Source organism: Poeciliopsis prolifica, unplaced genomic scaffold, assembly GCF_027474105.1.
Source record: "Poeciliopsis prolifica strain line A6 unplaced genomic scaffold, Auburn_PproV2 SCAFFOLD037, whole genome shotgun sequence".
Lineage (NCBI taxonomy): Eukaryota > Metazoa > Chordata > Actinopteri > Cyprinodontiformes > Poeciliidae > Poeciliopsis > Poeciliopsis prolifica.
Genome location: NW_026562412.1, coordinates 777,206 through 792,500, shown reverse-complemented (window position 1 = coordinate 792,500; position 15,295 = coordinate 777,206). Strand labels below are relative to the sequence as shown.

Below are 15,295 nucleotides of genomic sequence, written 5' to 3'. Positions count from 1 at the left end.
TCTGGTTCTGGTTTCACAGTGTGCTTCTGAAGTGAAGTAACATGGCCGCTCCGGTCCGTTTGTGAGATTTTATCATTGGTGTCAGGCTTTGAGAGAAGCTGGAGATAATCCTGACCTTTGACCCCCTGCTGAGCATTTAGCTCCATAATAAAGCTGATTTGCTTCAGATTACACAGAAGTAATTTTATTATTTAAACGTGGTGGGAACAAAGCGGGGTGACGGGTCGGGCCGGGGAACCGGTACCATGAAAAATGGATGAGTTCCTGAGACAGAATTAGACAGAAACTGAAGCCGGTGAGCGACCTTCAGGTCGCAACAGGCAGGAGGAGAACGGCCAGAACCAACCCAGAACGGGTCAGAACGTCGCTCCAATCCTCCAGCAGCAGAAATTCATATTCCCTGAAAAAAACAGAAATAAAACGACTCATCCATGAATCAGTGGAGCGTCTCCCGCTGGGCGCCATTTTAAATCTAAACTAACAGCAACGATTGTTCATGTTTTCACTAATTTGTGTCACAAATTCTGGTAGAAAGCTAACTGTTTAAACTACATATTTAGCTTTGAACTAGCTAAATGCAAACTAAATAGGACAAATATTTACTACTTATTTAGTTTATGAACCAGATATTTAGTTTACAAACTGATATCGTAAGTTAATTATGCATCATGATAGTTAGCTTTCAAACTAGGTATTTAGCTAATTTAGCTTCAAATGAAGTTAATTTTCATCTGGCCTGCGCTTCCTGTTGCAGATAAAAATACTGACATCTGTAGGTGAAAATTCTAACAGATATAAAATGTTTGAAGTACTTCTGAGTTTTCACAAATCAAAAATGAACAACTTTTAGGTTAAACATATTTAAGTCAACATGTTCAGCTAGTTATGGATTTTCCTCAGATTAATGAGAGACACCCTTTCCCTAACCCCTGACCCCTAACCCCTAACCCCTGACCCTGACCCTGACCTGGATGTCATCTGTGCTTGAGCCCAGCAACATTAACCTATCAGAGCCCTGCAGAGCAGTGACATCATTATTCTGGCATTTAGCAAACTGTAATAATGTTGATAACATTAAACCTGAAACAGGTAAACACTGAGTTGATCACCTGAACAGGTGATCAACTCGACACCACTCCACCTTTTCGTGAGCAGAGATGACGTTAAAAACATTCAATTTGTTACGATATCAGGTTTTCAGGCTTGATATTTATTTCCATATTGCCATGAATATCCTGTCTGGATATTTATTTATTTGATATTTATTTTTATTAATAAGCCTCTCATGAAAACAGCAAAGATTCGCCAATTTAAACTCCTGCTCTGCTCGTCACTCAATCTGTCGCCTCTTTTTATTTATTTTTTTTTATTGAACTGAAATGCACTGAATTGTGCAACATACTGTTGAAACAATAAATACTAAGATCATGAATCTTAACACGTTTTGTTGAATTTTTTCATTCGTTAATAAAGTTCCAAACATTTTGAATATTTTGAGCAGCACTGCTGGTTTCAGCCTCTTGGTGGCGCTCAGTTTGTCACCTGCTGCCAAGATCCAGTGAACACTGAGCTCCCCTGTTCTAGGTTGTTCCTCTTTAGATCCAAAGATAATAACTGCAGTTTGGCTTTTAAGCCAATTTATTTTCATCATTTCAATTTGCTCTATGGAAACGCAGCAGCTTTTTGCCATCCAGACAAAGACATTTGTAGCAACCTCCCTGATCAATAAGTCTTGATGGGGGCTGTTACTGGGGCTTGGTGACGGCGCCGCGGCGCCTCACAGGCAGCGAGAGCAGCGAAGCAGAAAGCAGCTCTTTAATTGGCAGACAGGAAGCAGAAGCTCTAATTAACCAGCAGGAACTGGGATCCACATCCTGCTGCCAGAAAACTGAAGACATTTAGAGGAGAGAGAAAGTAGGCCCTCCATTCTGCAGGTTTTTGGGTTCTGCTCGGTTTCATCGTGTCTCGTCTCTGTTAGGATTGAGTCTGAACTGCTGGACCCAACAGAACTCTGAGGTTCTGGATGTTTTCGAGGGAGTCTAAATATACGGTTCAGCTCAGAGAGACGGTTCAGACTGCGCGCCGCGGCGGCCGCTTGGGGCCAACGAAGGACGGTCATCGATCTGTAATTCCTCCAAAAGCTGCTTCATGGTGAAGTGGTTGGAGATGGATCCTCCAGTGGATCCTCCACTGGGATCCAGTGACTCCAGTGGATCCAATGTTCCTCTGCAGGTGGAACCTCTTTCTTTTGGATCTGATCCCGTCTATATGGAAAAACCCGTAAATAGCCGATAAAACAAATTGGCTTCATTTCCCTGATGACTGAAGAAACGACGTCTGAAACATCCAGAAGGTCGAGGAGTTTCTGAAGTTCCAGTCAGAAATGAATCATTTGGATTATTATTCAGAAAACACAGCAGCTCATTTTTCTAAGTTACATTCAGCGAGTTATTCTGTTATTCATTCATAAATGTAAGTTTCAAACTCAACATTTCATTGATAAACTGTTCGGCACCAATCTAAACATTTAGTTTAATGCTACATGTTTAGTTAGCAAGCTAAATATTTAGAAACTATTTAATTTCAAAGTTTTAAATCAAACTTCTCTTAGTTTTTAGAGATTAACATTTCCAGGTGCATGCTTGTTGTTCTATTGTATTTATATTTAAATGACAATATCACACTTAAGTATATATTTTAAATACTATTTTATGTCACTTGTGGTTATGTTTGTATTAATATTTAATACTTAAGCTTTTTGGCCTGAGGATCAGTGAATTATATTGTGTTTATTGTGCATGTTTAGCTAGCTCACAGCTAAATGTTTAGCTAATATACCAGTAAGAAGAAGTGGACTATCAAAATAAAAGCTGGCTCTTGAGGGTTTGTGTATGAACTGCAGCTGGTGCTTTGCTGCTGCGTCTCTGTTGGCTTTAAAACGTTTCATCCTTTGTCTTAATTGAGTTTTGGTAAAAATGGAAACGTCTGAATAAGATGGAGGAAACGTGAGCGGATCAGAAGGACCGGTTCTGCTCCGACAAACCACTGCTGCTAGTTTGGTTTGCTACGTTTTTGGCAGAATGGGTCTCAGCGTCAGACCTGGAGGATCATCCAGGTTCTGTTAATGATCTGCTGAACATTATTGGTTCTGGTTCTGCTGAGTCTTCAGAACCAAAATGTTCTGGGATTTTTCTGAGCACAAATCATCTTCTGGATTCTCAGATTGTTTTTCTGTCTGACTCTTTGGCGGCAGCAGCAGGCAGCCTGGTTAGACCTGAGCTGCTTCTGGTTTCTTGTGAGAGTTTCTGTTCTGCTGCCGTGTTGCTGCTGGTCACCAGAGGAAAAGCGTCGGCTGAGCCAGCAGCAGACCGGATGCTTGAGGCATCGAGCAAAGCGCTGATGTTCAGACGGATCCAAGCCTCGTCTTTTCAAGGTTCCGCTCTCCGACGTCCCTGGGACAGATCTTCAGTCCAAGGACAAGTTTTCCCGTCTTTGGAGAATCAGCCGATCCTGAAGTGACTCAGCAGCCGTCAGATCAGCTTCAGTCTCAGAATCCAACAAAACGCTACTAATCTGCTGCTGCCGTGAAAATAAAAATGTTTCCAACGTCTGACATGGAAGAGTCTAAAGAGTTAAACTGTCAGACATGAGCAGCAATACTTTATTTAGAAAAATGGGATTTAATCATTTATAAACTAAACATTTAGCTAATATGAATGAACTTGCTAACACAAGTGGACAACCAAAAACAGTTGGTGTTCTGTGTGAAAGGAGAGGTCAGAGGTTAGGGTTAGAGCTGTGACCATGATGGAGGCAAAAAAGGAGGTCATAAGTATCATGATCTAACTCACTGTTATGCATGTTACTGTCAGATGAATGTTTGGGTCAGTACTAAATCCTGCAAGGTACTCACTGCCGGTAGTTCACAGAATGAGCTGTTGTCTTTTAATTAGCAGCAACCAGAAATAAGATTCTCTCTGCAGAGCTGACTGCCTCTGCTCTGATCAGGAGGTTTTTTCTTTAAAATGAGGATTTCAGAGAGAACCATAATAAAGACTTTGTGCTATTCTGATTTAGTAATGTTTAGTAACATTCAGTAATGTTTAATAACACTCAGTAATGTTTAATAACATTCAGTAATGTTTAATAACATTCAGTAATGTTTAATAACACTCAGTAATGTTTAATAACATTCAGTAATGTTTAATAACATTCAGTAATGTTTAGTAACATTCAGTAATGTTTAATAACATTCAGTAATGTTTAATAACATTCAGTAATGTTTAATAACACTCAGTAATGTTTAATAACACTCAGTAATGTTTAATAACACTCAGTAATGTTTAATAACACTCAGTAATGTTTAATAACATTCAGTAATGTTTAGTAACATTCAATGTTTAATAACATTCAGTAATGTTTAGTAACATTCAGTAATGTTTAATAACATTCAGTAATGTTTAGTAACATTCAGTAATGTTTAATAACACTCAGTAATGTTTAATAACACTCAGTAATGTTTAATAACACTCAGTAATGTTTAATAACATTCAGTAATGTTTAGTAACATTCAGTAATGTTTAATAACATTCAGTAATGTTTAGTAACATTCAGTAATGTTTAATAACACTCAGTAATGTTTAATAACACTCAGTAATGTTTAATAACACTCAGTAATGTTTAATAACACTCAGTAATGTTTAGTAACATTCAGTAATGTTTAATAACATTCAGTAATGTTTAGTAACATTCAGTAATGTTTAATAACATTCAGTAATGTTTAGTAACATTCAGTAATGTTTAATAACATTCAGTAATGTTTAATAACATTCAGTAATGTTTAATAACATTCAGTAATGTTTAATAACATTCAGTAATGTTTAATAACACTCAGTAATGTTTAATAACACTCAGTAATGTTTAATAACACTCAGTAATGTTTAATAACATTCAGTAATGTTTAATAACATTCAGTAATGTTTAATAACACTCAGTAATGTTTAATAACATTCAGTAATGTTTAATAACACTCAGTAATGTTTAATAACACTCAGTAATGTTTAGTAACACTCAGTAATGTTTAATAACACTCAGTAATGTTTAATAACACTCAGTAATGTTTAGTAACACTCAGTAATGTTTAGTAACACTCAGTAATGTTTAATAACACTCAGTAATGTTTAATAACACTCAGTAATGTTTAATAACACTCAGTAATGTTTAATAACATTCAGTAATGTTTAGTAACATTCAGTAATGTTTAATAACACTCAGTAATGTTTAATAACATTCAGTAATGTTTAATAACACTCAGTAATGTTTAGTAACACTCAGTAATGTTTAATAACACTCAGTAATGTTTAATAACATTCAGTAATGTTTAATAACATTCAGTAATGTTTAATAACACTCAGTAATGTTTAATAACACTCAGTAATGTTTAATAACACTCAGTAATGTTTAATAACACTCAGTAATGTTTAGTAACACTCAGTAATGTTTAATAACACTCAGTAATGTTTAGTAACATTCAGTAATGTTTAGTAACACTCAGTAATGTTTAATAACACTCAGTAATGTTTAATAACACTCAGTAATGTTTAGTAACACTCAGTAATGTTTAATAACATTCAGTAATGTTTAATAACACTCAGTAATGTTTAATAACACTCAGTAATGTTTAATAACACTCAGTAATGTTTAGTAACACTCAGTAATGTTTAATAACACTCAGTAATGTTTAATAACATTCAGTAATGTTTAATAACACTCAGTAATGTTTAATAACACTCAGTAATGTTTAATAACACTCAGTAATGTTTAATAACATTCAGTAATGTTTAATAACATTCAGTAATGTTTAATAACACTCAGTAATGTTTAATAACACTCAGTAATGTTTAATAACACTCAGTAATGTTTAATAGCATTCAGTGATGTTTAGTAACATTCAGTAATGTTTAATAACACTCAGTAATGTTTAATAACATTCAGTAATGTTTAATAACACTCAGTAATGTTTAGTAACACTCAGTAATGTTTAATAACACTCAGTAATGTTTAATAACATTCAGTAATGTTTAATAACATTCAGTAATGTTTAGTAACATTCAGTAATGTTTAATAACACTCACTTATGTTTAATAACATTCAGTAATGTTTAATAACATTCGGTAATGTTTAATAACACTCAGTAATTTTTAATAACACTCAGTAATGTTTAATAACATTCAGTAATATTTAATAACACTCAGTAATGTTTAGTAATACTCAGTAATGTTTAATAACACTCAGTAATGTTTAATAACATTCAGTAATGTTTAATAACATTCAGTAATGTTTAGTAACATTCAGTAATGTTTAATAACACTCAGTAATGTTTAATAACATTCAGTAATGTTTAATAACACTCAGTAATGTTTAATAACATTCAGTAATGTTTAATAACACTCAGTAATGTTTAGTAATACTCAGTAATGTTTAATAACACTCAGTAATGTTTAATAACATTCAGTAATGTTTAATAACACTCAGTAATGTTTAGTAATACTCAGTAATGTTTAATAACACTCAGTAATGTTTAATAACATTCAGTAATGTTTAATAACACTCAGTAATGTTTAGTAATACTCAGTAATGTTTAATAACACTCAGTAATGTTTAATAACATTCAGTAATGTTTAATAACATTCAGTAATGTTTAATAACACTCAGTAATGTTTAATAACATTCAGTAATGTTTAATAACATTCAGTTATGTTTAATAACATTCAGTAATGTTTAATAACATTCGGTAATGTTTAATAACACTCACTAATATTTAATAACACTCAGTAATGTTTAATAACACTCAGTAATGTTTAATAACACTCAGTAATGTTTAATAACATTCAGTAATGTTTAATAACATTCAGTAATGTTTAATAACATTCAGTAATGTTTAATAACACTCACTAATGTTTAATAACACTCAGTAATGTTTAATAACACTCAGTAATGTTTAATAACATTCAGTAATGTTTAATAACATTCAGTAATGTTTAATAACACTCAGTAATGTTTAATAACATTCAGTAATGTTTAATAACATTCAGTAATGTTTAATAACATTCAGTAATGTTTAATAACATTCAGTAATGTTTAATAACATTCAGTAATGTTTAATAACATTCAGTAATGTTTAGTAACATTCAGTAATGTTTAATAACATTCAGTAATGTTTAATAACACTCAGTAATGTTTAATAACATTCAGTAATGTTTAATAACATTCAGTAATGTTTAATAACACTCAGTAATGTTTAATAACATTCAGTAATGTTTAATAACATTCAGTAATGTTTAATAACACTCAGTAATGTTTAATAACACTCAGTAATGTTTAATAACACTCAGTAATGTTTAATAACATTCAGTAATGTTTAATAACACTCAGTAATGTTTAATAACACTCAGTAATGTTTAATAACATTCAGTAATGTTTAATAACACTCAGTAATGTTTAATAACACTCAGTAATGTTTAATAACACTCAGTAATGTTTAATAACATTCAGTAATGTTTAATAACACTCAGTAATGTTTAATAACACTCAGTAATGTTTAATAACACTCAGTAATGTTTAATAACATTCAGTAATGTTTAATAACACTCAGTAATGTTTAATAACACTCAGTAATGTTTAATAACATTCAGTAATGTTTAATAACATTCAGTAATGTTTAATAACACTCAGTAATGTTTAATAACATTCAGTAATGTTTAATAACACTCAGTAATGTTTAATAACATTCAGTAATGTTTAATAACACTCAGTAATGTTTAATAACACTCAGTAATGTTTAATAACACTCAGTAATGTTTAGTAACATTTAAAGTGTAATCGCCAGCAGAACCTGTTCCGGTTCGGTCCGGAATTCTTCATCCTTTGAGGCGGGAGGAGGAGCAGAGCCAGGACCGACACCCAGGTGGACCGGTACCTTAGACCAGATGGACAAACGGGTCCGAACGACCCGGTTCGGTTCTGATTCGGTTCCTCTGAGTCGCTGAAGCAAAGCCGTTACGTCATCCTCCTCCTGGATGTTTCTTTGTTCATTAATTTGATTGGCACGCAGGACGGGGTTTGTGGTTGCCGTGGCAACGGCCTGCTCTTTGTTAAAACGTCGCTGCATCTCATGTCTGAAACCCGTCCAGAACCAGAACCTGCAGAACCTGCACAGCGCTGAGCCTGCGGAGAGGAGGATGAGGATGAGGATGAGGAAGAGGAGCGCTGTCTCACTTTGGTTTCAAAGGAAGGTGTGTTTCTCTCTCCTCCATCTGGATTCCGGTTCGGTTCGGGTTTCCTCGCGGCTCTAATTGGTACCGATGTCCGCCTGCTGAATGCAGATTTTGCGGCTGTTGAGTTGGTTCTGATCAGCCCAACGACCTGTGGCTGCTCGGTGGTCTTCCGGCTCCAGAGCCGAACCCGAACCGAACCGAACCGAACCGGCTCCTCCTCACACATGGATTAAGAGCCACATTGACAATCAGCTTCCAGCTGTTTGGACTCTGAAGCTGCTGTTAATCTGTCAGCAGGCTGCGCGCGCAGCCCATCAGTTGAAATGAGTTTATTATGGGATGGAGACCTGGACGTCATGTTGCTGAGTCATGGATTCTGCTGAAGAGTCATTTGAATATCATCCTGCATTTACACGATAATTGGCTTCATTTCCTGTCATATGTTCAGCTTTGGTTCATTCTTTCATAATCCAAACTAAATATGCAATTTAAAAAATATGTAGCTAAATATTTTAGTTTGAAGATATACAAAATATTGTTAAATAAATTATTCTAAATATTTCTTTTAAACTAAAGTTGGAAAACAAAATAATTTAGTTGGCTAAAAAAATAATTTTAGTAATCTGAACATTTATGTTTGAAGCTAATAATTAGCAAGTTAAGTTTTTAGCTGCAATATGTTTAATATCCAATTCTGAGCTAAGTGTTTAGCTAATATGCTAATTGACTAACAGATGAACGGATGTTGAGTTTCAAAATAAAAGCCAGTAATAATGTTCTGTGTGATCCATTGGGAAACGTCTGTATTGATCTTTAAACAGAAACATGTTGGGGTCACTCATCAGGTTCTGATATGGGCCTGAGGAAACCACCCAGGGCGCCATCTGCTGGGGGGGTTCTATAATTATTAAAAGCGCCTAAACATTTTAATAGCCATTAAAACTGCTTTTGGATTTATTCAGGTTATCTTTGTGTCATATTGGGATTTATTTTATCTGTAAAAAATGTAAATATGACAGGAAAGAATCTTCAAGGGTTCAATACTTTTTATAGCAGAACTGGAGAAAATTACAACAACGTCATTTTTAAAATGTCGTTGGAAACAATGGAAGATTTATTTACCCAGAGGTTTGCTGGTGAATCTGCTTCAGGGTTTAATAATAGCAGCAGCTTATTTTAGGTTTGCAGCCAAACACACACACACACACACACACACACACACACACACACACACACACACACACACACACACACACACACACACACACAGAGAGACACACACACACACACACACAGAGAGACACACACACACACACACACAGAGACACACACACAGAGACACACACAGACACACACACACACACACACACACACACAGAGACACACACACACACACACACACAGAGAGACACACACACACAGACACACACACACACACACACACAGACACACACACACACAGAGACACACACACACACACACTGAGTTATCCTGCAAAGGACGTTTAGCCTGGCTGCAGCTAGCAGAGGAACATTTTCATCTGGTGAAACATTTCACTCCTTGCCTCAGATTCTCCTCTGCAGACGAAGAGAAAGATGCTGAAAATGTGTTCAGACCAGGATTAGCAGAGTTTGGGTTTATGATACTTGACTTTTATGAACACATTTTTGGTATTTTCTTGTTTTATTTAGTTAAATGTTGCATCCCTTTAGTTTTTATTCATTTTTTTATATTCAGAAAGGTCAGAGTATTGTTTTGTGATTATGTGAACATTGATTAGGTAATGAATACCCAGCAGAAGAAAAGTGTATTAATTTATGCATTAATTTTTGTCAAACAGCCGATCGACTCTGGAGTTTTACCCAAAGATTTTCTGTGGCCATGTTGCAGACTAACGTATGTGAAGCGCCATAATTTACTAACAGCAAATCACAGTTTGTGTGGGGAAAAAATTAATTTCACATCAGTGTGAACGGCTGATAATATTACATCTATAATTTCATTATGTTTTGGTTATTTTTGTGGAAATGCAGGATATTGTTCCAGTTAAGTTTTTCCACAATAGTTATTTATTTCAGTGAATGAAAATGTGTTTTTAATATGTCATCATGTTATTATAGTAACTTTGATGATGCTGAAATCTGAACCTTCAGAGCCACATAAAGACGGTTTCAAAGTCTTCCACTTACATTTATTACCACAACAGTAGCTGAGTTTACTTTAAAACTAAAATTGACAAAAAATAAATTCACTGCGTGGAAAAAATTTAGAGAAATCATGTTTTGTATGATGTGAAATCATGATGTGAAAAAAAAAAGTTTTTTCACATCATGAATATTTTCATGTCACTGTTTGCATCGCTGGTATAATTTTAATGACTTGTGTGAAAAACTTCTTCAGATGTGATTTTTTCTCATTTGAAACATTTCCAGCGTTTATCAGCCTGGCGGGTCATCAGGCTTTACTCCATCCCCGCCAGGCTAAGAGTTGTTTAACTCTGAATAAGAGTTTTATTCACCACTAGCAGCACCAGTGAGGTTTACAGCCTTGAATGCTCCAGCTGCACCTCCCTGCTGTTGCCTGTTAGCATCACACGCTATTGTTTCCAAATCGTGATGAAACGTCGTTCACCTCCATGTTGTTTTTAGCTCAGAAACATGGTGCACTGCCTCGGCACCGCTAGCACCAGGATTAGCAGGTTTTCTGGGAGAAACTCTGAATGCAAATGTAAAATAGTTTGTGTAAACTCCTCTAATAAATAAAGATCTGCAGACTTTTGTTTCTATTGATCAACATATTTGATGTTTATTGATCATTTTCATGATGGAACTTGACAAAACGTAATGCCTCAGCTGGTGATTGTCTGACGTTCTTATGATGGAAGGCTCTTTGAAAATGTGCGATCCCAGTAACCCTGGCTGACAGGTTTATTGATTGATTGACTGACTGCTTTCCTGCTTTGCTCTGTTGCAGGGCTTGTTGGTGATGCTGCTCTGTTTGCCGTGATGGTGGGTAAGAGAGCCATGCGGCGCCTCCTGCTGGCCGGCGGCCTGCTGCTGGTCCTGGCCGGCTCCGCCTCCGGCTGCCCCGCGCGGTGCGAGTGCTCTGCCCAGACCAAGTCGGTCAGCTGCCACCGCAAGCGGCTGGCCAGCATCCCGGAGGGCGTCCCCATTGAGACGCGCGCCCTGGACCTCAGCAAGAACAAGCTGCGCCTCATCAACTTCTACAACTTCTCGTCGTTCCTGCAGCTGGAGGACCTGGACCTCAGCGACAACACCATCAGCGTCGCTGAGCCCGGCTGCTTCCACTCCAACGTGGCGCTGCGCTCGCTCAACCTGCGCAGCAACCAGCTCATGCTGGTGGCGAAGGGCGTGCTGGCGGGCCTGACCAACCTCACGTTCCTGGACCTGAGTCACAACCGGCTGGTGGTTCTGCTGGACCACGCCTTCCAGGACCTGCACCGGCTGACCTTCCTGGAGGTCAGCAACAACCAGCTGGTGTTCATCTCCCAGCGCGCCTTCACGGGGCTGCTGGGCATCCAGACTCTGACCCTGGAGCGCTCCAACCTCACTGTGGTTCCCACCGACGCTTTGGCCCACCTGCACAACCTGCTGGAGCTGCGCATGCGCTTTCTGAGCATCAGCTTCCTCAAGCCTTTCTCCTTCAAGCGGCTGACTCGCCTGCGCCACCTGGAGGTGGATTCCTGGCCCCTGCTGGAGAGCCTGCCGCCACTGTCGCTGCACGGTCTCAACCTGACCTCCCTGTTCATCACCAACACCAACCTGTCTGCCTTTCCTGGAGCGGCGCTGCGCAACCTGCCCTACCTCACGCACCTCAACCTGTCCTACTGCCGCATCCAGCACATCCAGCAGGGGGAGCTGGGCCCTCTGCCGCAGCTGCTGGAGCTCCGCCTCCAGGGGGCGCAGCTGCTCTCCATCGAGCCCCTGGCCTTTGCGGGCCTGAAGTCCCTCCAGCTGCTGGATGTGTCCCAGAACCGGCTGGACTCTCTGGAGAGGGCCGTGTTCGCCTCGGCGGACTCCCTGCAGCGGCTCTGCCTGGGCGGCAACCCGCTGGTGTGCGATTGCCGGTTGCTCTGGTTGCTCAGCAGCCACAAGCCGGCTTCACTGCAGATCCTGGACCTGCAGCCGGAGTGCAGCGCGCCGCAGCACCTTCTGGGCAAATCCTTGCGGGACCTCAAGGAGCCGCTGGTGTCGAGGTACATGACCTGCACCAAGCCGCGGGTCGGCCCCAACGCCACGCAGCTGCTGATGGCCGACGAGGGCCAGCCGGCGCGGCTGAGCTGCACGGCGGAGGGAGCGCCGCGGCCCTCGGTGGTCTGGATCACGCCGCACAGACGCTACGTCACGGCCAAGAGCAGCGGCCGCGTGGAGGTCCAACCGGACGGCAGCCTGGAGATCAAGGCGGCGGAGCTGCATGACAGCGGCGTGTACCTGTGCATCGCCAGCAACCCGGCGGGCAACGCCAGCCTGTCCGCGTCCCTGGCCGTGAAGAGCCTGGGAACCGGCGACAGGCTCCACTACAGCAACCGCAGCTCTGGCTCCCTGACGGAGCCCAACGGCACCTGGGGCAACGGCACGGTGCTGTACAACATGACGGTCCCCATCGACATGAAGACCATCCTGATCTCCGCCGCCATGGGCTGCCTGTCCTTCCTGGGCGTTGTGGTGTTCTGCTTCCTGCTGCTGTTCGCCTGGAGCCGCGGCAAAGGCCGACACAGGAACAACTTCGACATCGAGTACGTCCCCCGGAAGTCCAACGGCGGCGGTGCGGACGTGGCGGAGACCAGCGGCCCGCGGCGCGTCAACATGAAGATGATCTGACGGACGCTGCGGCTTCCGCCGGAAAACAAAATGTCTGTTCGTTTTTAATGACAAAGTGGATTTGTGACAAACGGAAGTGATGTTTAGTGGCTGTGGGTCTGACGGTGGTCTAGTGATCAGTGGACTTGTGATTTATGATGTTCATGATGTACTCGATATAAATCTATAACCGACATATCAATATGGGACTGGCATCGCGCTGCGACCGACTCACTGACGGGATGAGTGACGACGTGGCATCACAGACCGCAGCGTCACGACCGAACCGAACCGAACCGACCCATCTCAGCTGCAGCCTGAAAGGCGCGCGTGTGTGTGTGTGTGTGTGTATTTCTTTGTGCATGTGCACGCATTGCCTTTCTCGTGCGGTGGAGACTAAACGTTGAGGTCCAAAGTGTTTCTTTCTTTCTCGGGTTTTTCTACCGGAAGCAGGTGTTTGTATGCAAACCCGCAAATGAGTCTCTACTGAAATGCTGCAGAAACTTAGATCAGCCCCTCATCACATCCCCTGAACAAGACCACTCTGGTTGTCTAGACTGGAAAAGGCGTTTCAGGAAAACAGGTCTGCTGCTCCTCTGCACAGAAACGGAAAGACGGAAAGTCATGTTGAATTTTATATCATTATAAATCAAAGGGAGAAAAATTCCTAGATATGAAAGAGACGGTGGCAAAGATTTACAGCCACCACCTTCCAGTCTGCAGACAGATCAAACTGCCAGGGGGCAGTAAGGAGGTCTGGAGGCAGTAAGGAGTTCTGGGGGCAATAAGGAGGTCTGGAGGCAGTAAGGAGTTCTGGGGGCAATAAGGAGGTCTGGAGGCAGTAAGGAGGTCTGGAGGCAGTAAGGAGTTCTGGGGGCAATAAGGAGGTCTGGAGGCAGTAAGGAGGTCTGGGGCAATAAGGAGTTCTGTGGGCAGTAAGGAGGTCTGGGGCAATAAGGAGTTCTGTGGGCAGTAAGGAGGTCTGGGGGCAGTAAGGAGTTCTGGAGGCAGTAAGGAGGTCTGGGGGCAATAAGGAGTTCTGGGGCAATAAGGAGGTCTGGGGCAGTAAGGAGTTCTGGAGGCAGTAAGGAGTTCTGGAGGCAGTAAGGAGGTCTGGGGCAGTAAGGAGGTCTGGAGGCAGTAAGGAGGTCTGGGGCAGTAAGGAGGTCTGGGGCAGTAAGGAGGTCTTGGTCTTTCATAAATGGCCGTTTTGAATGTTGTAGTTTCTCGTTCTCTTTAGTTTTGTTCAGATTTTTGTTGACGATGTTTTAAATGTTTACGATGGGAAAATAAATAATTAACCCTGAAGGGCAACTATTTGTAAAGGGGGTGTGGGAGGGGCAATTGGGGTTTGGGGGATATTTGTGTGATCCTGTTGTGATAAAATGTTCCAGCTTGTATAATCGTTTTCATATGACAAATTTATGGGTATATTTTCAAAAGGAAATAAATTCAACCCCAAAGTCTGAAGAAACTTTATTTATTAAGGATTTAATGTCAACTGGTGAAACTTTGATATTCACTTTTATATTACCGCCTCACCACAGACTGCCATCAGCACAGACTGCCATCACAGCAGACTGCCATCACAGCAGACTGCCATCACTGCAGACTGTTATCAACACAGACTGCCACCACCACAGACTGCCATCAGCACAGACTACCCTCATCACAGACTGCCATCACAGCAGACTGCCATCACCGCAGACTACCATTACAGCAGACTGCCCTAACTGCGAACCGCCATTACCACAGACTGTCATCACTGCAGACTGTCATCACCACAGACTGTCATCACTGCAGACTGCCATCACTGCAGACTGCCATCACCATAGGCAGTCGTCATTGCAGACCGCCTCATCGCAGAGGGGCCCTCACTGGGTGTTGGTCTGCAGTCCTGTGAGTCTGTATCAGTCAGTCACTCGGTTGCATGAACTGAGTGACTGCGGATTTGAACTCAGCTCCAGTTTCGCTGTCAGGATCAAACCTCTGGCTGGATTTATCATCTAAACACGACGGTTCAGTTTTTCAGTGTCTCTGATAAACAGCCAGGTTGGATTTAAACTAAATGTTTTCCATTGAAAAACTTTTAGTTTCTCTTCAGCTTCAAAAATGCATCTGGATGGCCGGACTGCAGTCTGTGACCTCGTCAGAGACTGACAGCAATAATATAACTATTAGAGGTAATAATCATAATTT

General features: G+C 40.5%; 1 protein-coding gene across 4 annotated transcripts in view; it reads left to right on the top strand.

Moving 5' to 3' along the window:
* lingo2b (leucine rich repeat and Ig domain containing 2b) overlaps nt 1-14,507 on the top strand; it is a 26,874-nt gene extending 12,367 nt beyond the window's left edge. The window contains exons 2-3 of one of the 4 annotated variants that reach the window (XR_008607557.1): nt 11,250-14,151; nt 14,208-14,507. Coding sequence is in view for 2 of the 4 variants with exons in the window: in XM_055053512.1 (XP_054909487.1) it covers nt 11,250-13,117 (1,868 nt within the window). In the remaining 2 variants the exon portion in view is untranslated. Of the gene's footprint in view, nt 1-8,145; nt 8,295-11,249 lie in introns of those variants that run through there. The other 3 variants (XR_008607556.1, XM_055053513.1, XM_055053512.1) reach the window with 3 other exon arrangements.
* The last annotated feature ends 788 nt before the right edge of the window (nt 14,508-15,295 follow it).